The 25876-nt window shown below is 50.1% G+C and overlaps 3 protein-coding genes across 3 annotated transcripts; 1 reads left to right on the forward strand and 2 right to left on the reverse strand.

Moving 5' to 3' along the window:
- Nucleotides 1–12: 12 nt before the first annotated feature.
- On the reverse strand, nucleotides 13–3961 carry noxo1a (NADPH oxidase organizer 1a). Its single transcript, XM_061846214.1, has 8 exons — nucleotides 3789–3961; nucleotides 3647–3727; nucleotides 3509–3572; nucleotides 3255–3438; nucleotides 2310–2500; nucleotides 2132–2245; nucleotides 1934–2051; nucleotides 13–1222 (listed from the first exon to the last, which is right to left on the reverse strand). Exons 1-8 carry the CDS (start codon nucleotides 3936–3938, stop codon nucleotides 379–381), a joined length of 1746 nt encoding a protein of 581 aa, XP_061702198.1. The 5' UTR covers nucleotides 3939–3961; the 3' UTR covers nucleotides 13–378.
- Nucleotides 3962–7951: 3990 nt separating this feature from the next.
- Nucleotides 7952–12193, reverse strand: drc3 (dynein regulatory complex subunit 3). The gene is made up of 13 exons (XM_061845813.1): nucleotides 11856–12193; nucleotides 11419–11618; nucleotides 11209–11325; nucleotides 10860–11026; nucleotides 10629–10784; nucleotides 10437–10556; nucleotides 10257–10371; nucleotides 10005–10177; nucleotides 9632–9760; nucleotides 9494–9564; nucleotides 9163–9286; nucleotides 8959–9090; nucleotides 7952–8890 (listed from the first exon to the last, which is right to left on the reverse strand). The coding sequence occupies exons 2-13, from the start codon at nucleotides 11600–11602 to the stop codon at nucleotides 8795–8797; spliced, it is 1584 nt and encodes a 527-aa protein (XP_061701797.1). The 5' UTR covers nucleotides 11603–11618; nucleotides 11856–12193; the 3' UTR covers nucleotides 7952–8794.
- Nucleotides 12194–12244: 51 nt separating this feature from the next.
- Nucleotides 12245–24841, forward strand: LOC133514269 (TOM1-like protein 2). The gene is given in 17 exon segments (XM_061845814.1): nucleotides 12245–12390; nucleotides 14122–14206; nucleotides 15257–15335; nucleotides 15443–15592; nucleotides 16352–16486; nucleotides 16576–16704; nucleotides 16783–16899; nucleotides 17184–17317; nucleotides 17390–17432; nucleotides 18371–18524; nucleotides 18772–18865; nucleotides 19610–19670; nucleotides 20092–20151; nucleotides 22026–22085; nucleotides 23599–23620; nucleotides 23623–23637; nucleotides 23758–24841. Coding segments are annotated over 17 exon segments (1599 nt in total). The 5' UTR covers nucleotides 12245–12257; the 3' UTR covers nucleotides 23886–24841.
- Nucleotides 24842–25876: the final 1035 nt, after the last annotated feature.

Raw genomic sequence — 25876 nt, forward strand, 5'->3', positions numbered from 1 at the left:
TTGAAAGTTTCACCACGGCGGACTGAAACGAAGAAAAGTGTCGGAAGTCGCGTTGCGCAGTTGATCACTGTCCTTTTATTATGTCCGAAGCAAAGAAACCGCAACACACCCACAGTCAATTTCCAAATCTAGCATTCTTGACACACAATTATCTTTGGGTACATACAAAAAAAAAAAAAAAAAGTTCCACATCTAAATGCATTGATGAAGGCTCAACAAAAGTTTTCCAGTATGGAAAATATACTCTGAAGAGACTGGAAAGACTTGAGTGATACGTTCCTAGCTGCAAAGGTGCTACAAAAGCGTAAATGGACACTTTTTTTACAAATGACGCTCCATCCGAACGGTTTGTGCCGCGTCGTCCGACTTTGGCCACTTCTAATGACTCTGGATGGGCGTCTGCGTCGGGCTCGGAGATCTGTTGGCGTTCTTGCGAGTGATGGTGGTGCAGCGGTTGAGGATCTCTTTGGTCCGCGGCCTGGGCGGCACCTTGGGCGCCGAGACGCTCTTGAAGAGGACGGGGTCGGACACGGCGGGGGTCATTTTGCCGCCCAGAGCGCGCTCCGGATTCAGGTTGTTCCTTCCCGGCGGCGGAGGGGTGCGGCTGTGGCGCAGGCGGTAGTCGTCGGTGCTCATGCTCAGCGTCACGCTGGTGCTGGCTGAGGACGAGCTGAATTCGTCACTGCTGAATTCGCTGTCGCTTGTGAACTCTTCCTCGCTGTCCCCAGTCGGGCTACTCGGAAGATCGGTATCCATGTCGTTCTCCACCGTGATTATGGGCGTCGGGACGTAGCTTGCGTTGGGAGGAGCGGCGTGTTTCGTATTGGGAGACGGGGCCCGCCCCGGATCGGGAGACGGGGCCCGTCCCGGCTTGGGAGACGGGGCCAGCCCCGGAGCGGGAGACGGGGCCCGCCCCGGCGCGGGAGACGGGGCGCGTCCAGGTCTGGGAAGCGTGTCGGCGGCCGGCGCAGGTGGGCTCAGGACCTCGGTGGATTTTGAAAATTGCTTGCTTTGGGGTCGAAGGAGATTGGGTGAGGTGGGCCTGGCGAGGTTCGGCTGCTGCAGATTTTCTTGAGAGCGGCTCATCATCTGCGACTGCGCCGCCAGGTTGGAAGGGGCCAGGAGGGTGTGGGTCCTGCGCTGGCGCTGGCCTCCTGCCACGCGGCCGTGGCTCGGGGGCTTCAGGTACATGCTTGGGATGTAGCCGGCCTTGCCTTGGTATCTACGGGAACCGAAGGTTGGGTTAATTTCTCAAAAGATCGGACAAGGCCTTATGATGTGAGAAATCGAGATAAGTGAGGAAGACACGTGGGCCTGGTCCAAAGCACTTTGGATACAAGCCCAAGCGCTAAAAGCCAAAGGTACAAGAGCAGTAGCTAGCTTTAAGTGATACTAGCTAAACTACTCGAGGACAACCCATGTGCCAATATCTGTCCCTGAGGGGTCTGTCTTCATCAATGTCCTTGCTATGATTGGACTCTAAGGTAGCGAACTGTTTCTACGTTGTCTAAAGGGTACAGGTATGTTTCCAAGTCCAGAAAAGCAAGTGAGTGTATCAAGGGCGCGAGAGAACCTTTACGGGTATTGTTGCAGTGACAATACATTCAGTCTCCAGCCATGCACCTGTCTGGACACGGTCAATGCAATATGTTGCAGATACAACGATAACCCGAACCCTCGAAAATAGAACTAACATCTTTATCTGTCTAACCCTTTTTTTTCCTTTTCCGGAACCAGAAAGAGACAAATGCGTACGTCCCCTCGCTCTAAAACGAGAATTCGGGTAGCTTCAATCTGTACCTCGACGGCTACCGTGACCGGACTTCAAACTAGTCCCGTTAGAGCGCCGCCAAGGCTGTGACAAGGCCCCCCCCCCTCCACCCCCTCCCCCTCGGGAGGGAGGGAGGTCCTAAAGTTGGAGGGTTTCCAATACCTGATGAGCCACCAGCCGTTCTCCGACTTCTGCAGCACCTCCACCGAGTTGCCGACGCTCACTGTCATTTCGTCATCGTTGGTGGCTTTGTAGCTCTTGGTCACCGTGTAAAAGAGTCCTGATGGAGATGAAGATCGCTTTCAGGGTCCGTCCAACACCTCGAAAGGAGCCCAGGTCGCCGGCGCTTCTGTTCCCTACCTCTTTCGGGAAGTCCATCGATGTCGTCCTCTTCGGGTTCGTCGTCCGTCCTCTCCAGGTACGGCGCAGGAAACCAGGCCAAGCACTTGTCCTCGTTCTCCACAAGCCACCAACCTGCAGGCAAAACATTAGAAGCGGGCGGACGGTTGCCGGTTTGCCGCCGGGTTGCCGGGCTCACCTGCTTTGTCCTTGATGAGCACGTCGACTTTTTCATTCAGCGCTATTTTGAAGGGCTTGTTCTTGGTGTCCTTGGTCTCGTAGGGGGCCACGCACCGATAAGTCTCCGTGCTGAAGGGTTGGGTCACGTTGGCGCCCTGGCTGAGAATTTGCTGCTGCTGGGCTTGGCTTTCGGGGGGCGTAATTATGATGCTAGGAGGGAAAAGCACAACGCCGTCCATGCAAAGCGAGTGCAGAAATTCCCCCCGAATTCGTTAACATTGGCTGCCGTCCGGTTCTGCGCGGGCCCGGCCTCGAGCCAAAAGTCAGCCGGCGCCGTTTCGGCTGGTTAAAAGAAAGAGGGCGGGTGGAAACACGCCCGGGGCGAAGCCGCGCTGGCATCCTGTCGGTTCACTCGTCCACGAAGTCTTGGAAGCGCGCCCGAAGTGGCGCAACAATGTCACAAAGAACGCGCGTCGCGATCCGCTCGGTTCTCGGAATTCGGTAACGCGCGCTGGGATTGGGAAAGTAAGCCTGTTGACATTGAGGCCCATCGAGTCAAAGCAATACCGAAAAAATGGTTCGGTTCAAACGCCGACCCAGACTAAACAGCGGTAACGGAGATGCGAGCACTTTGGACGCAAGATTTCCGTGCAAAATTGCCGTCTTCGTTTTGAGAGAACAAAACAAAAAAAAAAAAAACCCCTCCGAGAGCGCCGGACGTGGGAACGGGCGAACTTGACAAACGGAAGCGGCGACATGTGACCGACCACTCGGGCAGGGATTCGTTCACCATTTGTGAAAATGTGGGCAAATTCCTGGTGGTGGTGGTGGTGGTGGTGACTTTTTCCATAATACTGACGATTGAATTTTTGTTTTTGTCCGGACGGCTCCAAAGGTCCAAAGTTAGTAATTAACGGTGGCGTTATCAGGCGGGCGGCCTCGGGCCAGCGGCAAGGCAACGTACCCGTTCCTGGCGTACTCCGGCTGCAGTTCCTCATTTTTGGGGTGGAGAAACTGGATGAGGTGCACCGACTGGTTGACCTGCGGATCGCAGCTCAGCAGTCGGTTGCAGTACTTCTGCAGGGCGTTGAGGTAATTGAGGGACTTGCCGGTGCCGTTCTTCTGGGCGGCTTTGCTCTTCTTGCCCACTGGAAGCGGACGGGACGGGCGGGTTATTCAACGGTCGGCGGCTGAGCCGGCGCGACGCCGAGCGCTTACCGTGAAATTTGGGCACGATTCGCTCGGATTTTTTCCCGCCGGGGAAGGCTTTCTTGAGGAGCTTCTGCAAAACAAGCGGAAGGGGACGCGTCGGGCTCGCCAGCGGCTTTTGTCGACGCGTACTTTTCACACACTTACGTGCATCTTCTTAAAGTCCTCGAGAGTCCTGTAGACGACGATCTCGTCCTCGTCGGACCAGAGCACCGAGGCGATGTACATCTGGAACCAGGAAAAGGTCACACGACGTTTGTCTTCAAATACCCGGCCGGACAAAACGTACTTTTTTCTTGTCCTTCTCCATGACTCCGGTTACCCGGATGCTGATGGGGTACCGCTGGGACATGACGGGTCCGAAGTGCGGGAGCGGCGAGGTCGGGACGCGTGCGCTTAGCGTTTGGCAGTGCGACGCAGGGCTGGCGCGTCGCTGCATTTAAGCACCTGCGCCACCTGCAGTACGTGGGCGTGGTTCCCACCCCCCACCCCCCCACGCACACACGACGGGAAAGTCCGACCTTTCTTCCAGTTCACATGACGTCGCCAATGAGACAATTGAGCCCAAAGAAAGAAGACCGACGCCCCTGCGGGTTTTTTTTTTGTTTTGGTTTTTTTTTTTGGGTGGGCTACCTACCCTCTGATTTCAGCACCGTCGGATCCCAAAAAGGAATTTCAGTCGACGGGACTTGGAACCTGCGCGATCGGACAACGAAATAAATGGCAGCTTGCGCACGACCTTCGCATCTTTATCTTTATCATCCAATTTTTTTATACTCTGATAATTAAAATAGTCTGTCGCGATGTTGGTAGACGATTACTCGACAGTGCATTGATTCGCAAAGTGTAATACGAGCAGCACCAATACATATTTCGTGCATGAAATCCAATCAAAATTTGGTTGTGGCCTGTGTGAAACTTTTGCTTGATCCAGTACAATACATATTTGACTTTACATTTGTACTGTTTAAAAAAAACAAAAAGCAAATAAAGCTTCAAATCTTTTTACGTAATAACTTTTAGTTCCATCCATGCAAACGAGAGCAATGCACATTCTCTTGTCAATCAAAACAAGTTTAAAAAAAAAAAAAATTCTTGTGTAACTCAATCGATGAACAAATAGAAATTGCACGAGCTCCGTTCTGCAAGTTCTGCCGGGCCACCCCGGTACCGGTGGACGACGTTCCTGGTTTTTTGGTTTTTGTTTTTTTCTCTCCCAGCTTTTCTCGCTTTTGCTTCCAAAGGGGACTTTTTGATGATTCTCTATTGGGTGAAGGTCTGGGGATCGGATCGGGCAAAAACTCGCTTGCTGTTGTTCTTTTGAATTCAGTTTTGGAGGCTCATCTGCAGCCGCAAAATGACCAAAATCCGGCAAATGTTTCATTTTTGTCTTTGGGCAGCCACTTTGCTGCTCTTCTTCTTCTTTTTTTTTTTGCCTCTCGGCTCCCCGTCGGCGCCCCCTTCCTGATCCGGTCGACTCTCCGTTGACCGGAAACCATTTGACACCGTTTATCGTATGAGGCAATCCATTTTTTTTTTTTTTTTTTTTAAATGGGATTGATTACTGCAGCTCTGACGTGCTGCCTTTGTCGCGAAAAGGGCGCGTCACCCGTTTGTTTTTCTTTTCCACGCCAATGACACTCCAATAACTTGGGGGAGTCGAATTTACACCGAATAAGTGGCACGTGTGTCATAAGAGTTTTATTTCATTTTTTTTCCACACGTGTAGTGATTAGTCCAGTGGTGAGTGACGTTCCTATTTTTAACGCAACTGTCCAAGATTTCGTAACGTCTTTGACTTGAAAGAATGCGCCGAGGCGCATCATCGGCGCACGCCGTCGTACGAGGCGTGTCAGAATTCCATAAAAACCTCCCGGAAATATGTTTACTCTGCAGCCGGAGGAACTTTGTCAGCCTGCCGTGCAACGTTCGAGTCAGTTGAAGAGCTTCATTTAGACGGAAGTGATGATCTGGCGTCTTTGCGGCCCCGAGGAACTATGTTGAAGTGAGTTGCGGCATTTAGAGGCAGTGGATTGGCATCGTTCGGGCCCCGAGGAACTATGTCGAAGTGATTTGTTCCCACAGCGTTTATCACCTTTTTGTTTAATTTATTTTGAGGATGGTGGTGGCGCAACATAATTTACATAAGGCCAGACAGACAAAAGATAACAACAACAACAACAACAACAACATGGGTGTGTCGGCTCTGCTTGTATCAGGCTCCGATTGATCGACTTGTTTGACTTTGGTTCGGATTTCGGTTTGGCGAGCCAGCGTGATGACTCAGCTTTGACTCCGCCCCCCCCCCCAAAATTTTTTTTTTTTTTTTAAATTTGCATTAAGAAGCCTTTCACGCGTGCCACTCATTTCTCGCGTGCACCAAACGGCATCGTGGAGTCGCGCTCCGCTTCTGGGCGCGGACTTTCCGAGCAGAACCTTTTTCTGCAGGAAGGAGCGACGTCGGTTTCCCCGCTGGCCCGTTTCTATGGTCACGGCACGTCCAATTCGAAGGCCCGTTAATCATCAGCTTTGTGAAACGGAGCAGGAAAACATTTCACCTTCACAGTTTCGTTTGTCACAACTGCTGAAAATAAGTATTAAACACGTCTCTATTTTTGCCATTCATATCCGCTTTTTGTTTTTTTTTAAAGAAATTGTAAAGTTTGGATACCCCTCACCAAAGTAAGCTATATCACAATAATAAAAAAAAAAAAAATAGAATCGTTCCTGTTTAGTCGTGGTATGAAATCTCAGGTTTTGAATGAAGATGTGAGTCGCGCCTGTTTTCCATTTCAAAATGGTGTACAGACTTTTTTTTTTGGGGGGGGTGGTAAATGACCGCGGCCTTTCCAGCATTGACTCGATACTTGATACTCGCGGTCCCCGGCAGAATCCCTGAATGAAATGTTTGTACCCATAAAAAGACTGGACGGCTCTTTGGCCACCAAAAGCGAAGTCGCCGTCCGCCATCTTGATCCTCTCAAAACAAGCCTGCCGACCTGTGCAGCGTTCGTTAATCGCCACTTTGGTGGCTGTGAGAAAACATTCCACAGGTAAGTTAGAAAGATTTACTTTGTCACTGTTAACGTTTGCTTGTAAAGTTTTTTTTTTCCATTTTCAGATGATCTTAATTCACTTGAACAAAGTTTTGTTTCCAGTTGTTGTTGTTCAACTGTTCACTCTGCTTGACCTTTATAGGCCGACGGTTTTGTCAATATTTTCCCGAACCTCACCAGTGGATAAGCAAGAAAACACATTTTCTGTGAAATTGTTGATGAAATTCCTAATAGAGAACTCTGCAAATTGAATTTGATTTTCAAATGCGAGGAAATGAGTTTAAATTTTCTGAATGAACTATGCGTTTATTTTCCCGTTGCGAGTCCTTATTTCCAGAAATATATCGAACTGATTGACTTCAAATTTCATCTTTGTACGGCAAAAAATGCTCAGTCTTTTGCTGTTACGATGATGGCGCTTCCTGGCGTGTTTTGGGAAAAGTTCTTCTTGCTCGTCACAGTGTTTCCTTTGCACTTCGCCTGTTTTGGCTTACCGAAATAAAAAATGTCAAACTCACACGAGCAGTTTTAATTCTACATGCCAAACTTAAGAAAAAAACTTCGCCATCAAGCATGTCCTCCACACGTTTGGGAGTACCAAGATGGCGGCCAACTGACTTCAACCAATCGACCCACCGCTAGATATGTATTCGCTATCCAGTCTTTTTCATTTTCATGTCAGCGTTTGTGCCCCCAAAGATCCCCCCCCCCACCCCCCCGAAACGGATGGACGAGCCGCTCTCCGAATTGAGCCGCGGAGTGTTGCTGACATCTGGCGGACAATTTGATGTACTTCAGTCATTTCAAGTCACGCAAAGGACAAGAAAAAGTTGCTTTTAGTTCTCGTCAAATTCGGTGCAGGTCAATCCAACATTTTGCAATGTCATCAAAATGTACATGCTGCTTCTTCTTCTTCTTCTTTTCCTTTCGGCTTGTCCCGTTAGGGGGGTCGCCACAGCGTGTCATCTTTTGCCATCTTGGTCTTATCTCCTGCATCTTCCTCTCTCAACACCCCAACCGCCCTCACGTCTTCCCTCACCACATCCGTCAACCTTCTCTTTGGTCTTCCTCTCTCTCGCTCTCTCTTCCTTGACAGCTCCATCCTCAGCATCCTTCTACCAATATACTCACTCAAATGTACATGCTGCTATCAGTTACAATTGCAGCAACATTTTCAACCCCCCCACCCCCACCCCCAACCCCAAAAAATGCATTTCATTGCAAATAGACCAGGAACTTTCAAAGTCTTTACTTTAAAAAGTATGAAACCATCAGCTCATCATAGATGCTTCCATTTTTCCAAATACAATTCCACCCCAAACTTAAGTGCAGCGCCCCCCCCCCGCCCCAACGACCCCACTTCTTTTTCCAAACCACTGTTTGCCGCCTGCGATTGCATAAACCGGATTCAAATCGCTTTCCGCTCACATTATCGATGTGCCAACAAGTCCCACAGCTCAAAAAACGACGCAACTGGAATGTGACATTACATATTTTTCATAATTTCATAATATTGCTATAAATGTTTTTTTTGTTTGTTTTTTTTTTTTGAAAGGCATCTTTTGACACGACGCCCGACCCCAAAAGTTTGCAAACAAATTTATTCTTAATTGGTGACAACTCGGCACACGGAACCGAATGGGGACTTGCTGAAAACGGAGAGCTGGGTGCCGCAATGCATTCTGGGACGTGTAGTATCCTAATACGTCACCGCCTCAGCTACATGACCGACGGTTTCACGTTAGCGCTCCGTTGCATACCTTGTACAATCATAGCTTTTGAATCTTTCCTTCACGAACGTTGGGGGAATACGCCATCCATCCATTTTCTTAGCCACTTATCCTCACGAGGGTCACGGGTCCCAGGTGTCAACGGGCAGGAGGTGGGAGGGGTGCACCCTGAACCGGTCGCCAGCCAATCGCAGGACACACGGAGACAGACAACAGTCGCATTCTTATTCATATTCATTCTTTTTGTGACATTTCATTTTTGTCTACTGGAAAGCGAGCGCTTTGGCCTAATCCAGGTCGGCCGACGGCGCTGCAGACGAGGCGTCTTCACAAGATCGAGGAGCGGGACTATGACAGGACAGCGTTGGAATAGGAAAAACTATATGCGTACAGCAGTGTACTTGTTATGGGGGGGTATTTGTTCAAAATAAAATCTGTTGAAAATGCTGCCACACGTTGAGCGAAGACGTCCGCGACGCTTCCCTTCGTGGCCGTGGATGGCGTCGGCGCTACATCAAGTCTTTCAGCTGCTCCCGCAAATAGTCGGCATATCTGTGGATGTCGGCAATGCGCATTCGGTTCCTCTTCAGTTGCGTGTCTTCGATCTGCGCGGCGGCGCAAGAACAACGTGAGCGAGCGGCCCGCGCAACGCGGCGCACGAGCGCCTCCTTACCCCCTTGATGAGGGCCACTTTCCAGGCTTCGGCGCGCGTCACCAACTGAGTTTCCCTGTCGTTGATGGTCTGCAGGTGGTTATCGTGGCTGGCGGCCAGCGTGTCCATCACGGTGTTCTTGTCCAAGAAGAGCTACGTCGACAAAGAAAGGCGGCAAACGTGAGCGGCCAATCCGGGAGCGAGCCGCCGCCGTCGCCGACCGACCATTCGAACGTCGTCCGGCAAATCCTCCTCGGCCTCGCCCTTGGCCACCACCTCCAGCGTGGTGACGGCGATTTGCGTGATCTTCTGATGGTGGCTGTCCTCCAGCTCTCGACACTGGACGAAGGTTTGACGGAGTCAAGGGCGGCCTCCAGAGCCACGTGCCAAAGGCGATTTCGGACCACCGGGTGGCTAAAGTTCAAAGTGGCGCCGGTGGTGCGGAGGCTCGCTCGTGCTCCAATGGCCGAGGTTACTTAGAAATGAGAAGCAAGTGTTGTTTTCTGGCGGGCCGCCACACGCCACCAGAGCAGAAATTTGGCGGCGTAAAGGATATATGCCTTGAGCCGTTTCGCTGAAGCTGGCCGTCATCTCCGAGATGTTGTTGTCAAACTTCCTGATCGTTTCCTGGGAGGAGCCGTCAAGGTGGCTTCAAAGTTGACTCAAAGGACGGCTGCGAGTCCACGTTACCTACCTCCAGGTAGCTGTAGAGTTGAAATTCCACCGCCATCAGTTTGTAACACAAAACGTTGATTTCTCGGAGGCAGACGTCCGCCTTGCTCTTCTTCTCGCCGTCCGCCGCCTCCTGCACTTCCAGGCTTCTCTGGAAAAGCAGCAGATGCACCCGCCTTCGTTTACTTTGCTGCCCAAGCACATAATTGCAGTCGGTCTCTTTTCCAAAAGTTTTTGATTTTTTTCCTTCCGAGAGTTCGAATCATTCGCGGCGTCCGACGATAAACACACGGCAGCGACCGCCCCGGCGCGTCGTTCCGTACTGGGCCGACGGCGATCGGGCCTTTTCGGCGATCCCGTCCAAAGACGCGAGTTTCTCCCGGCGGGCGGCCCACCTGCTTGTGTTCCATCTGAAAATCCGCCAGCGCTTTGGAGGCTCTCCGCTGGCTGTCGGTCACGTCCCCGTCGAGCCGAGCGAAGAACAGGTGGACCTCGGCGTCTCTCCGCTTGTACTCGGTCAAGCCGGCTTCGAAGAGCTGGTTGCACAGCTCCGCCAGCTGCCGCTGGAATGTGAAGGGCGAGGGTCAAGGTAGTGGCGGGAATATTTGCCACGCGCACGTTTGAAATCGGCGGCCGCCGCAAAGGATATGCCTCGAGTAACTCGTCCACCCCCGGCAGGCACTGCAGTTTGCTCAACTCGGTGTCGTTTTGAATGATGTTGCCGTACAAATAATCTCCGTTCAACTGCTCCACAAAGGCATCCTGGAGCGACGCGAACGAAGGTCAACACGCGTGACGCCGCGTTGACGCGGACGTACGGAACTCGCCTCGTGCATTTGCAGGACGGCTTCCCGCCTCCGCTTTTCCTCGGCCGCTTGCTGCGCCTGCAACGCTCCCTGGTTCATCTCCTCGATGTCGAGGTTGTACTTGGCCGAGGCCTTGCTTCTCTGCGCGCACACGCACACGAGTTTGGCGAAAATGTCGCCGTCAATCGACGAGTTGCGCTTCGTGTCACGTACGATGTCCTCGTTCAGAAAAACGTTGTTGAGGAACTTCAGCTGCTGGAAATAGGCCGCCAGGAAAAGGGTGTACTTCTCCTCGTTGTTCTCCTCGGGGATGGGATTCCCGTCGATGTTGAGGGTGAAGAGTTTCTTGAACTTGCGCAGGTAGACCACCTTCAAACGCCACCTCGGGTTAGGAAAGGGCTCGCGTTTCAACGCCGCGTGCGGAGCGATGCGGTATTTCGTTACGTTGTCCAGTTGGTGGAGTTTGTTGTTTGCGATGCACAGGATGGTGAGCTCCGTCAGGCCGTCCATGTTTTCGATGAGGTCGATTCTGTTGTTGGACAAGTTCAGCACTTCCAGCTTCCGAAGACCATTCAGACCCTCAATTTTCTTGATGTTGTTAAATGACAGATCTGGGGGGGGGGGGGAACAAACAAAACCCCAAACTCCGCTGCCATTATTATTCATTCAAGATGGCCGCGTGTCCGGTCTCCCCGGCGGTGCGATCGCCACGGCGACGAGCTCACCCGACGTTTCGGCATCTACTCACGTCGCCGAGCGCTCGTCATTCAAGAAAGGTGAAAAGTTTTCTTACTGAGCCACGTCAGGTTGACCAGATGGTCCAGTCCTTCGATCTTCTTGATGAAGTTGTTGTTCAGATTTAACTTGGTCAAGGACGAGAACTCCCACAGGTGGTCGATCTTCTGGATGTCTTGGAAGGAAAAACAAAACGCAATGCAAAAGTCCGAATGAAGCGAGCGAGCCGGCGTTTTGTTTTTTGTTTTTGTTTTTTTTTTCAACGGACTTCTGTATTCCAGACTGAGTCTGCGGGCCTCGTTGAAGCGGATCCCCTCTTTCTTGGCGATGCGTTCGGCCTGATCTTGAAGACCTTGCTCCAAGACGGCCTCCTGCAGAATCTCCTCGTCTATGTAAATGGGGGTTTTATCATGATAGCCGCTTATGTTGGACGTTTCCTTGGCGGTAGTCATCACTTGACGATACAGCCTGTTTAAAAACAAACAAAACAAAACATCAGATGCATGCCGTCCCCCCCCCCGGTCAAATTGTAATCCAAGGGTAGATTTTTGGATCTCTGCTATCAGGAGCTGAAATGTAATTCTGGACTGCACTAAATTCCATCCGTTATCCTCAGGGGTCACGGGAATGCACTCGATTAACATTGTTAAAAAAAAAAATAAAAATAAACCCAACTAAAAAATACAGACAACACAAAAACTATACCTCGCGTTGCACTTTTAATTGACAAAAGGCTGCAAAAAAGTGAAGAATATCAGCACGGGCTGAATGTGTAAAAGCGATCCCCAGCACGTATATTTCAAAACAAAACACGTTCCACTTCCTGTCGTCGATGTTTACAGGCTGTCACTTAGCAACTGCGTGCTGAGTTCAGGTACGCTCGACAATCAAAATACGCACCCGTCCCTTTCGGAGCTCACAGCTGCGATCCTTGTTTTTTTATGAAACGGATATATTTATTTTGGCGATGAATTTACAAAATCACCGCAATTCTTTTGACGCCGATTGAAAAAAATGCACGTCGAGAGCGAGCGTGTGTTTTGACGGCGAGTGACAGCAGCGTCCGACCATACAGGTTGAAGTTGTGCAAGGGCTCCGTCCAATCAGATGGCTGCGGAGGCGGGGCTTCCTCGTCCAGCCCGCGGGCCTCCGCCGAGCCGCCTGTCCTCCTTTCGCCTGGCGGTCAAAATGGACTTCTTGCTGGGAAATCCTTACAGCACTCCGGTGGGACAATGCGTGGGTACGTCCGCTTTCAGAGTGACTTTGACATTGATTTGCTGGGCGTCTCGTGCCGGGACACTCACATTTTCATTTCGGCGAGTGGCGCCAGTTAGCATCGTCGCTTCCGCACGATCACGATCGCGATCGCGATATTGTTTTGCCTCGTCTCCAAACTACACTACCGACTTCTGAACTATTTTCTCATTTCGACAGCAGCTTACCCACGCGTGGATGCAGTGCCTTGAATCGTAGCTTTGGAAATGAAAAGTTACTCAAAGTATGAAGCAAAAACGTTCGTTTCCCCCCCCCCCCCAAGTTAATGTCCATAACGACTCTTAAAAATGTCAGTTCACACGCTTGCATCAGCTAATAAGAGCCAAAAAAAAAAAAAAAAAAAAATGTGTGCAGAACTTCCAATCTTTTGGTGACTTTTTGTACTCGTACAGTCAACATGAAGTAAGTTAAGTCGGCTTTCTTCATAACGAGGTGTGTCGAAACAGTTCCAGGACCGGTGTCACATCGTTTTCACTTTTCAGTGCGCGAGAAGAGGTCAGAGTTGAGCCCCCGGACACGCGACCCCTTCAGCGGCTCTCGAGACTTTGAGCGTCAGATTTGTCCCTGCTACGAGCGTCTTGCGTTGCATTCCCTGCAGATTCTAAGCCACGGCAGTCCACGCAGACCACGAATGAATTCTTTCAAAGCCCCGCTCGAGATGAGAGACGCTTGGCCCGGCCGTGAAATCTTCGTCGAGGGCTCCCGAGTTCCTCGGATCCAGGCCCTCGAAATCGTCCAATCCCCCGTTTGAGTCAGTCATCTGGCGCTCATCCGCATCAAAGTTTACGGCTGCGCGCAACAGTTTGATGCTTGTAGTCGGACTGGTTGAAGTTGACTTGAAAGGGCCTTTGGATAAATGAAACGGGTCGGCCGCTGATTCTTGGAAAGCGGTGCACAGGACGAGTTCTCAATCAAGCCGTCGTGAGGAATCTATCTGCAGTCCACTTTAATAGCCGTTTAGATCGTTTAATATTATCGCAGAATCAAATGAAATGCAATAAGATGTTATTCTGCTCGATTTGGGTGCACATTTGCTTGAGTGTTCTTCGCAAAAGACATTTTTAGTCTTCAAAATCTTTAGTGAAGGACACCCTTCGATTAGAGTTTTGGTTCCTTACAAATGGATCCGGTATTTGATCCGCCTTCTCGCCGTTGGGTGGACAATTGTATCGCCAGTTTTACATTTGAAGATGAACTAAGCGCCTTTTTGTAAGACACTGTAATGACCAACAGATGCCAGTAGATGGCGTCGTTTGCGTGACTGGATTTGAAATCGGCACCGATTTGGGTAGAAGATAAAGATAATTGAATGGAAATGCAACGGACACGTTTAGCCACCTTGCAATTGGAACACGGAGTTAGAACTTGTTCATGGAGTGAATGACGAAAGCCCCGTTTAAAAAAAAAAAAAAAAAAAAAAACAAAAACCACGATATGTGTTTCCATAAAGAAAAAATGTTGTTAGGTCAAAATCACTGTTCTGCTTGACATGTTCCTTTTCATAAAAAGCTCCTTTTCTCTGTTTTTTTTTTTTTTTTAATCGATGATGAGATAAGAAGGGAAAAAGGTGGAGACAAACGTTTTATATTTCTGGTGAAAGAAGAACTTTTGGCAGGTTCATGAATATTCTGCGCTTCTGAAAATGCTCGCAAAACATTTGGCCAAATGCGCTAAGCGTTTGGATTTGTTCTTCCAGAGCGGGCCACCGACGGGGGGCTCCAGAACGAAGACTGGGCCCTCAACATGGAGATCTGTGACATCGTCAACGAGACGGACGAAGGGTGAGTTGTCGGAGCCAAAACGGACGGCAAGAATTGGGTCGCGCCCACGCCGGCGCTGTCTTTTGTTTTCCCGGCCGACCGGAGGGAGCGTCGGCGACGGGCCGGCACAAAAAGCCTTTTGTTAGCTTTCGAGCTGTCTCCGAAAGTACTTGGTCCGTGTTGGCTTGTGCTCGGCGCGCCCGTCTGCAGGAATTCAGACCGAGCTCATCACGTCGTCACTTCGTGAACGCATCGGGATGCTGACTCTTGTTGCAAATGCTTCCGTGTTTGTGGCCGCCGCCGCCGCCGCTCCTGCGTTTGCCTTCTTTCTGGATTCCTCACGCCCATCGTTGTCGAGACTCTCGTACACGTGACAGTTTGACAATCAGATTGAGCCGAGCGGCGCCGCCCGGCCCAATCGCCTCTCAGGCGAGCGAGAGCCGGGCCTCGAAACGGCTCCGTCTCGGTCGCACGCCTCCGCCCGCCGGCGACAAACGCTCGTCTCTTCATTCGTTCTGACAAAAAATGATACTTTGGAACGACTTCAATAAATCCTCGGATTTTCTTACAGCTAAATGTATTCTCATTAAACGATCGTGATATGTCTTGCTATTGTGTCATAGAGTTGAATGCTTTACAGTGTGGGATTAATTGTAAGTGTGGGATTTGAACCCAGAACCTGGGACGGCGAGCCAAACTTGCTTTCGCTCTTTGAGTGCCTTTTCAATGTCGTTCTTTCCTTCTGACAGTGTCCTTTTTTCGTAACGTAATTGTCAAGCCAGCGCAAAGCCGCTTTCCCCGAGCCGCCATTTTGCCGCTTCAAACAAAGAAATGCGATTCGGGCTCGCACGTGGCTGTGTGACGTCACAAAAATGCCCCGTCAATAAAAATACTGCCTTCCATTTGCTTTGCGTGAAGTGTACTTTACATTGATTCCACACGATCAGAGTAAATTTGAAATGAAATGCACAAATTGAAACTAATGCATCTCCCATGAATGGAAGGCATTTCATTTTTGGACCCCCCCCCCCTCCCCCACTCCCCCCCCATGCGTTCCTTCTTTGCCTTCAGGCCAAAAGATGCCATGCGAGCGCTCAAAAAACGACTCGGCGGCAACAAGAATTACCGCGAAGTCATGCTGGCGCTTACGGTGAAACACATGGGCAGAGTTTTTCTTTTTTCTTTCTTTTTGGTGCAACCTCCAACATTCGTTCGTTCGTTCGTTCGTTCGCTCGTTCATCTCGTGTGAGTCTGCAGGTCGTGGAGACGTGCGTGAAGAACTGCGGCCACAGGTTCCACGTTCAGGTCGCCAACAGAGATTTCGTCGACGGCGTTTTGGTCAAAATCATCTCCCCGAAAGCGAATGCGCCCGCCGTCGTGCAAGACAAAGTGCTGTCGCTCATACAGGTACGCCCCCGCCCCGCGTTTGGGTCGGGTCGAGAAAGTCACGTAACGCAAGCTCTCGTCAACGTACGAAAAATATGGAGGCGTAATGATTTGTCTGTCCGTTTTCGGAGTCGCTTATCCTCACGAGGGTCGCGGGAGCCCCGGAGACTTATCTTAGCTATTCTCGGCCAGGAGGCGGGCTACACCCTGAACTGGTCGCCAGCCGATCGCAGGTTACATAGAGACAGACAAAAGAGCGTTCACACCTGGGGGCGGTTTTTGGGATGTGCGAGGAAAGCTGCGCAGGCACATGCAAACTCCACACAGGCGGGGCGGGGCTGGGACTTGAACCCCGGTCCTCACAACTGCGAGGCAGATGCTCTAACCAGCAGTCCACCGTGCCGCTCCCCCCCCCCCCCCTCAAAAACAAACAAACAAACAAACAAACAAGGACTCCTGTTGATTTCTGACCAGGTTGCAATTACGGCAAAGCTTTTTTTGTTTTTGTTTTTGGCGTAATCTTCAAGAAATGAATCGACCTCCAGCCGCTCCGACTCAAATATTTGAGGATTGTGTTCCGTGACCCCGCCAAAAGAAAGCCTCGACTTTTGTTATCAGCAGTAGAAGCGGAGAAAATGAACAAAGACAGGTCGACGGCGGTGAATGAGCTGGTAGAGAGCCGTGAGAGGGTCCTTTGAATTGGAACCTCTCTCGAGGAATCGTACCAGCGCCCTGCCTTCAGCCTAAGGAGGGATTTCATTGCACGTCTGCGTGTGTTAGGCCTGGGCCGACGCTTTCCGAAGTCGTCCCGATCTGACCGGGGTGGTCCACGTCTACGAGGAGCTGAAGAGGAAGGGCACCGAGTTCCCCGTGGCGGATCCGGATGCGCTGTCCCCCATCCACACCCCGCAGCGCGTAACCGACCGCACCGACGTTTGGAGGGGTTCATCCCCAAACCGCAGACGGCGCCAATATCACCCCTTTTGTCCTATTTCTCCTCCCAGGGCACACCCGAGGTGGGCCCAGCTACGATCAAGTACGTCGCCCCGGCGAGCAGCCCCGCCGCCGCGCCGTCTCCGAAACCTGCCGCGGAGGTCCTGCCCCGCGGGCCCGTCGCAGCGACTCCCCGGCAGGTGAGCTCCCCCCCCGCCACCGCCCCCCCGACCCCCTTTAGTCCCTCGCTTGTTTTCGCGCATTCGTTTGGCTCGCAGGTGGCGCGGCTACGCGGCGACTTGGACGTGGTGAGAGGCAACGTTAAAGTCTTGTCAGAGATGCTGACCGAGACGGTCCCCGGCCAGGAAGACGGAGCCGATCTAGAACTGCTCCAGGTTTGACGCGGGACAAATATGACGGGATGCGTAAAGGTGTACACCCCGCTTGTTCGAATTTTGGCTCCCAGGCGGTGCCGAGAGCGAGTTTTTGACACCCTACCGTGGTGCGGCCCAATTATTTGGACCGGAGCGCAATAACTTAAGATAAGATAAACACCGCGTGGTTGCACATTCCCAGGCGCGGCATCGTCGTCGTCGTCGTCGTCGTCATCTATGTAGCTGATTTTTGATTTGAACTACCTCCCCCAGATCCATATCTCTTTGATTTGATCGCCTTTCAGGAGCTGCACGGGACCTGCAAAGCGATGCAGCAGCGAGTGGTGGAGCTCGTCTCGCGCGTGTCCAACGAGGAAGTGACCGAGGAGCTCCTGCACGTCAACGACGACCTCAACAACGTCTTCCTCCGATACGAGAGGTGCGTCCGCGCGCTCGTCTGCGCTCGACGGGATCCGTGCTCAACATTCCCGACGGGCCGTGTCGCTTCCAGGTACGAGAGGTACCGGTCGGGGAGAGGCGCTCGCAACAAAGAGGTGAGTGACCGTCGATCCCGTCGCGGGGAAAGTCAGTAAAGTCTGCCGCCCGAGTGTAGAAATGCTTGAAGTCGACTGGCCGGAAATAATTGGGAGACCCCCAGCCACTGTCGCGGCTTTTTGGACTTTCCGTTTGTGGCGCGCGAGAGGACCGGGCCGTCCGTCTCTTGGCGCGTTCCGCTCGGCTCTTTGTCTGTCGTTGGGTTCTGCTGCCGCGTTCGCCCCCAGAAAACTTTGCGCTGAGCAAACCTACCAGAGCGCATTTGCCGCTCTCCGTGTTCCCCTCGGTGCGAGAGTGGACCCTCACAGAATTGCCAACGGTAATTTCGGGCTATTCCAGCGTTAATTCAGTGCGCGGCAACAATATTTTTAAAGGCGCAAGCGAAACCTGTTCAAAACGGGAGCCGCAGCGAAATGAATTAAGCCTGAGCCCGCCGAATAGCGAATGCACACTTTGTTCCTGTTGCAAGTAGAGATCAGATTTATAAATCTTGACTTTTCTCGTCGTGTAGTTGAAAATATCAGCAGAATGAATTCTGAGGAACCCAGCAAACGGACGTGTGTGTGTGCGCGCGCGGATGGCGACCTCTAGCGGGCAAACAAAATACTTCCCGCTCTGGTCCAAAGTGCAAATTCCCCAACTGGAATTGAAATGCATATGTATGATTGTTCCCTTTCATCTGTCTGCAGTCTTTATTGAATTTGCCTTTTGTTGTGTGGAACCTTCTGGTATTCACTCGCCTGACTTTGGTAGCTTCAGTTCCGACTCAGTCACGCGCCCCGGGATTGACTGGCGATCGGGCGGAGCCCTGAACAGGATAAGCGGCGTTGACGATGGATGGATGGATGGATGCAACTTCATCATCAGCTATTTGCTGGAAATGTTAACTATTCAATTTGACATTTTGTATTTTAAACGTGCGTTTGCCTACTCCCAGATTTTAGGCGAGCCCACCGACGACAACCTGATAGATTTGGGTCCCGGCTCCCCGGCCGCGGTCACGCCCGGGGTCCCGTCCGGCCCCCCGCGTCACGGCGACGCGGCCCCGAACCCCGCCGAAGCCTCGCTGTCCTCGGCCCTGGCCGGCCTCGGTAAGAAGGGAGCAGAATCCGTCTTGACGCCGCACGGGTCCGCCTCTGCCCCGTCAATTAGGGACCGGTGGAAGCTTTTAAAGGAAAATGTTTCGAGAATCGGCATCCGAGCAGAATCACGCACGATGTCAGATGAAGATATTTGACAAGTATATTTTGAATATGTTAACAGTTCTGTCCTTCCTTCCTTCCTTCCTTCCGCTTGGCCTTCTGCCCCCCCCTCACCCTGACCCCGGCCATCTCCCAGACGTGGGTCTCGCAAGTGGACCGAACCGCAACCAGGACAACTTTGACATGTTTGCCCAGACTCGGAGCAGCTCCCTGGCTGAGCAGCGCAAAAAGTACGTCCGCGCGCTCTTCAACTTGATGACGTTTACATTTGTGAGAGTTCATTTTTTACAAATTCTATGCATTTTCTCCTTACAAATTTGGAAAAGGCAGAGATCTGAGCAGATTCATTCTTTAAATGCCAACTACCGAATTCAGATTTTGTCCAGTCGAGATTCACAGAATTGGCATTGAATTTGTGATATCGCCGAGGGGAACGTCGCATACGTTTCCACGAGAGAGGATTCTTACAATCTCCGTACTGTACTTTAAGTATTGTCGACGAAATGGATTGATCCGAGATGAATCGCTCAAATAGCATGAAATGGAAATACTATTCATGTGTTCCATCCCACCACCCAAAAGTGACAAGTAATACACGATCATCTCATAGAAAATATCACTAACATAAAGAAATGTGGACAGTATAATACAACCCTACAGGAAGCTGTGGTCATATTTATATATATATATACGAGAATTGTTCCCTGTCTGGCAAACTGCTGCTTGCCGACGAGTTGAAATCACGGCTTGTGCTGTACGGAGCTTGCCAAAAAAAAAAAAAAAAAAAAAATTGCCCAAACGATGTCTCGTTTGGATCTCCGAAAACGTCCGCGCGGCCAAAAAAAGCTGAATTCTTCTGACTAAATTGTCCAAACGAAACAATTGTTTCAATTCCATGTCTGTAAACGTCGAAGAAAGATGCGGCGTCGTCTGTTGGTTCTGTCGGGTCCCGCTGACGTGTTTGTCGCGCGCAGCGTCAAGTACGAAGATCCTCAGGCCTCGCCGTTGGATGTCCGACAGCACGACGCCGGAGGGGTGAGTGTCGCAGGACGGACGTCCGTCTTGTGATGAAGGTCCGCAACCCGTGCGTGCGCTGACTCCCAGTCAAAGATGACGCCGTCGAATGGACTTTTTTTGCCCGATCAACACATTCTGTGTTGATCATGGTGGTGCCTCGTGAATGGATGAATGGCTGAAAGGCTTTCGACAAGCTCCAAATGGCGCTTCCGTCAGGCAGTCCACAGCGTTCCCCTTTCGCGTCCTCTTGGCAAAATGAAGGGATTCCTTCTCAAATCGGAGCATCCGCGTACGCCGGCAGATACGGACGCAGAGTTTCCCAGTTTTTCTTTTCTTTTTTTTGGTTTTGGTTTCGGTTTCGGTTCCTTCCTTTTGCCATCTTTTCGCCTTCTATTTGACTTGGCCGTTGGTGTGAGGTCCATTTCTGTTGTCGATTCAGCCGAGTGTAGAAGCAGATCCGGAGCTGCCCATAGACAGCTGGCTTATCACCCAAGGAATGGTGAGGACTCCGTCCTCGGTCTGTGTCCTCCTTTTGACCCCCCCCCCCCACCCCCGCCCGCTTCATCCGCCCTCGTTCATTTCCATCCACCGTTCTGGGTTTTTCATCTCAGCGGCAAATTTCCCCCACCCCACCCCACCTCCACGCGGGTGCGATGGTTAATATGATGACTTTTTCCTCAATGACGCGGCGGCTTTTCGCGATGGCTTTGCGCCAGCATCGCTTCCGAATCAGAGAATCATATTTGCTCAGGTATTTATTTTGCTGCATTCGGTTAAAGATTGAATGATTAGTTAACTTACTTGGCAAATCTGTAAAAAAAAAAAAAAAAAAGAAAATACAGAGTAGGAATGGAAAGTATTGGCAAATCTTTTTACCCTCATCCTCAAAGTCGCTTTGTTCGATTGCAACCGTTTGCTAAAATCATTTTTCTTTTTTTTTTTTTTTTTGTTTTTCTCCTCACGAGAGAGAGCGCCCACAACGCTCCCATCTGGACAGAAAAGCGCATAATTGTTGAAATCTTTGCCGGTTCATTCCAAAAAACAAAGCATAAGTATTGCAAGGCTTAGTGGAACGGATGGAGTTCAACGCGGCCGCACTCCGGCAAAGATGGAGAAGCAGCTCGAGGACGAGCAGGAGAAAGAAATGGAAAGCGCCCAACTTGAAGAGGGCAGCGGGTCACGGGCCGGCTTTGGACTACTTGCGCTAACCCCGTCGTCGATCCGCAACCACTTGAACGATTCTGGTTTTTTTTTGCCAACCACGTGGCGTGCTGGGTGTGTACCTTGATAAGGTGGGGGTGAAATGAAAACGTGATCTTAGCAAACGCTCGGTGAAAAATGTATGAATACTTTCCGGACTGATTGTAGATAGAAATTGAAAGCGTTTCCATCATATTGGCCACCACCGTGGTAGGAACTGCCCCCTTTCATCTTCATCCTTGGACTGACCTTTGGGCAAGCGGGCCTTAACCTTCTTTCATGACTTCCACGTCATCGTGTTCCATAAGCACACTAAAAATAGAATTAGAAATTTAACACCCGTTTACTGACAAAAGTTGGAGGAAATGTCCAACGGAATGTCTTCTTTTTCTTTTTTTTTTTTTTCCCCCCCGCTAAAGTTCCCTGTTGTCATTTGAAAAAAGTCAAAAGTCTTGACATCCGCCTCAATCACCTCCAACGGAACCTCAAATTTAAATTCTTTATTTATTTATTTATTTTCCCAGAATGAATTCTTCCTATTCGAAGCAAACCAAAAATCAAAAAAACTTTTTTTTTGGGGGGTTTATTCAGGGACTGGTGTCGCCAGTTCCAAGAGGGTGTGCACACTTGTCCTACCCTATCGTTGACATTTTCTTCCACTCGGCTTTTTCCTCATTTGAGTTTGACAAGTTATGCGGTGGAAAAAGTGGCAATAATTTGGGCCCATTTTTGTTCATATCGCACAAAATCTTGACCCTTGTATTGGGGTGTGTAGACTTTCTCTACAGACTGCCAGTCTTGACCTTCGAGTTTCAAACAAGTCCCAAGTGGCTGTGGCTCAATTTCATCACGCATCGGGCACAATGAATCATTTTTCTTTGTTTTTTTTCCGTCCTTTTGTCCAAATCGGCGTCACGTTTTTAATTTCCGGATGAGCCTCGTTAGCCTCGCTGCAGATAAACGAGACCTCGTCCGAGGCGACGTTGATGTTTTGAAGGAAGAACCTGGGGAGTCGGCTCGGCTTTTGCTTTTTGCTTTTTGCTTTTTGCCGCCGTTCTGATTTGTCGTCTTCCTTTCTCCTCGTCCTCGTCCTTTTGATTTGTGTGTTGTGCTATTTTGTTTCCATTTTGTGCCTTTGCCCGGCCGGGTTCTGGGCCGGACCGGGCTCCGTAGATCCCCGTGTCGCAGTCGTCCGTCATGGACGACATAGAGGAGTGGCTCTGTGCTGACGTGGTGAGACTTGATTTTTCCTTTTGATTGAAAAGCTCCTCTTTTCTCGCGTGTCTCGGGTTTTTGTTTTTGGTTTTTTTTTTGTAGTATTTTACCCACCCATCCGTTCCCTTCTAATCCCACTTTTTCGTTTTCCTTCTCACATTTTGTCCGACGTGAGAGACGTGCGTGAGGCTTTCCTCACCGGGACGCTTCATTAGGTGCACCTCCGCAACCTCGTTGAAAGCGGAGACGTTAACCCATCCGCGATCCGTTCGGGATCGTGCTCGCGCTTTGCAGTTGTGTAAAACTTCACTGCAACTAACTAAAACGTGGAAACAAAGAGCTGAATAAAATACATTGAGCGAGACAACTCATGAAAACGTGAATGTGTACCTAATAAGTAATTAACTAATGTTTTAAAAGGGTTTCCTGCATGTTGGGTTTGTACCAATCTCCTGAAAAAGTTTGCGTTTTATTCAAAATACATCAAAGTAGGGCGCAGCTGTAAAGCGTCAGCCTCACAGTTCTGAGGACCGGGGTTCGAACCCGGCCTCGTCTGAGTGGAGTTTGCATGTTCTCCCCGCGCCTGCGTGGCTTTTCTCCGGGTGGGCACTCCGCTTCCCCCCACACATCCCAAAAACATTCTCACAGTCATTGGACACTCCCCCCCGCCCCCCATCGGTGTGATTGTGAGGGCGACTGTTGTCTGTCTCCATGTGCCTTGCGATTGGCTGGCGACCGATCCAGGGTGTACCCCACCCGCCTCCGGCCTGTTGACTGCCGGGATAGGCTCCGGCACTTTCGCCACCCTCGTGAGGATAAGCAGCGGAGAAAATGGATGGATGTCAAAGTAGGTGTCGTGAACATCATCATGTTAAGAAATGGCTTAGTTAATTATTATTGTGGTCATTTTGGAACACTCGAGTACTTGAATACTTCAAACAACGACTAATAAGCATCTTGTACTTTACGTGTATGACGGCTGAAGACGACTGAATGCCATTGTCTCTTTGCTGATTTAGTAACAATGACGTCTGGTTTTCTGGCGTTTAATTGAGGGAAGGCATAGCGGACTGCTACTATCAATCGAATAATTCAAATTATTGAATTACAAAAATGCTTGAAGCAAAATATCGTCCTGGTTTGCACGTACGTTACAAAATGTCATTACGCTTCCGCAGGTAGTCGACGACGCACACGGCCGCGGTTTCAATGGCTTTATTGAACAAAGACGCTTGTCGACAAGCTGTCATTGGTTGACGTCCACGACACGCGTCACACTCAAAGTCACAGATGCTACGGTACAACGTGAGGACGGTGACCCCAAGTGGACATACGTACGTCATACCTCCCATTAAATAATGCAACATCGACTGTTATCTGTCCAAATATTGGAGCGTGAGGGCTTGATTTGACCCACTCGGCGGTTTACTGGTGGCAAGATGTTGATTTTTTTTTTTTTTTTTCAGTGGAGAAAATACGGAATGATAATTTGACAGATGCATCAACAAGTGACATTTTCTGCTTTTTGCAGAAAGGCGACGCTCCAGATGAAGAAGCGTAACCAGTGAAGGTACCCAAAAACATTTTTTTTTTTTTTTTTTTTTTTATCCCTTTCTCAAAGAGAACGGCCGCACATCCAACCGACGTATCGTTTTTTTTTTTTCCCGCTGACCGGTTTCGTTCCTCTCAGAGTTTGACCAGTTTCTGGAGGAGCGAGCGAAGGGGTCAGAGACGTCCCCCCCCGCCGATGACGCGGCTCGTCCCGCTCGCGCTCACAAGAAAGCCCGGCGGACGGAAGACGCCCTCTTTGCCTTGTAGGGTGGCGCTCTCGGGGTCGTCTGGAGGTCAGCGCCCCGGACGAGCCCCCCGCCAAAATGCTCCTTCGGTCCCAGTTGATCCTCTCGCCCGCCCGCCGCGGTGTCGCTCCAACATCCGACGGGCCGCGAGTTGTGAATGTATTTGATGGGTTGCTGCGGGATGCGGCCCCGCCCGAGGCCCGCTACACACAGACGGACTTTTCACATCTCGTTTTCCGGTATCCGAATCCGCTTTATTGGTCAACTATGTCATCAACACACGCAGGATTTGTCTCCGGTAGTCGGTCGGAGCCGCCCTCGTACGACGTACACGTTGAGTACCGCGGCAGTTGGCGGACGTGACACGTCCCGGTTGTCGGCACCGTGAGCATTTTTGCTCATAAGCATTGAACCCGGCCGTTTAGAGTGTCGACCCCGACCCGATCCGGACGCTAAAATCGGGACAGAGCCGCTCCCCTCGCGCCACACATTCATAATCCTACGGGGGTCATCTTATGAGAAGTCTTATTTGAACATGCTTGGTGAGAGGAAGTAGCAAAATCGTCAGCCCGATTGTCTTTTGTGTGTACCGGGCCTCACTTGGCAATTAGAATCCTCCAGCCCGACTCACTAGACGAGCTTCACAAATAACAAGTTGGATTGATAGAAACAAACCTAACACAGGCTAATTGCTAACGTATGCATTTATTGCTTCAATGGTTCTGTGCTTCTGGTCTTCTATTTTCATCCCCGCACCCATATAAGTATTACCAGTAAGACATAAGCAGCTGCTAGCATGAAGCGCAAGTGTAATAACGCCTTCATAAGAATTTGAGGGCGCCGCGAACAACAGACAAGATGTCGGTAAAATGCGGACGTCAGCAGCTTTGCGACCAAAGGGAATCGGCGCCACGCGGAGATCGTGGTCTCGCGCAACAAACTGAGTTTGGATAACCAGGCATTGCCGGGTTGAAAATGGTTTTTTTTTTGTGTGTCATTTTTTTAAATTTTTGTTCCAATCTAAATGCGACGCAAAGAGTGCCTAATACGGCCGGCCGGTGAGTATTGTGTGCGTCCGCCAGAGCTCGATTGAATACGTGGAATTATTTCATTTGTTCTTTTCGTCGGGATTTATTTAAACTCCTTCCAGAAAGTTGACGTGCAGCAATTTGGCGCATGCAAGATGGCTCCTATTTTCTAAGGAAGAGCAAATATTCGCATGAATGACTTTGTTTTCCACATGACTTTTTTTTTTTTTAAGCTTAGCCATAGACAAGAACTGTGGACTCCAAAAGAGTGCCAGGACTGCGCCAAGCCAATGTGATTGACTTCTAACAGGACCATAAATGTTTTATGAAGGATACATCGTCGGCTAGCCATTATGTTATGTAACATATATATATATATATCTACATAAATGTTTTGAATTGTGCTATGCATCGAGAAGGGCGCGGTTTCCATTTATATTTCATCCCCTGGTCGGCTACAACAGTATATTGACAATTTATTAATGTAAGCACAGCTGCTACTTTTTTTTCTTTTTTCTTCATCATTCGTCCGTCTGTCTTTGGTTGTTTCCGAGATCTCGAAAGTCAATTGTTTTTTTTTTTTTTTGGTTTAATTTTGCTGTGTGCTTTTCATTTTGCTGTGTTTCTTTTCCACCTCAAGACCAAAACAGACACATCCTTGTCTGAATATGCCACTGCATCGAACACACTTATCTACCTAATCCGCGTAACAGTAAGATGTTTTCTATTTTTGATGAGCTTCACTTTGTTTGATACATATCTCGGATGAGCTTCAGTTACATTGAGTGTTAAGAAGAGATTTAACAATGGTCATGATTATTCTCACGACAATTAATGACTACACGGAGTCTTGAAAGTTTCCGTTCCGCGCTTTGAGTTTTGGGACGTTCTGTGTCCGTTGGGCCTGCGCCATCTGCTGCTCACTTCTGTTTGTGACTTTCTGCACGTGACGCCACTGCCCAATAAAAGACACATAAGACCGCTA

This window comes from Syngnathoides biaculeatus, chromosome 16, assembly GCF_019802595.1.
Source record: "Syngnathoides biaculeatus isolate LvHL_M chromosome 16, ASM1980259v1, whole genome shotgun sequence".
Taxonomy (NCBI): domain Eukaryota; kingdom Metazoa; phylum Chordata; class Actinopteri; order Syngnathiformes; family Syngnathidae; genus Syngnathoides; species Syngnathoides biaculeatus.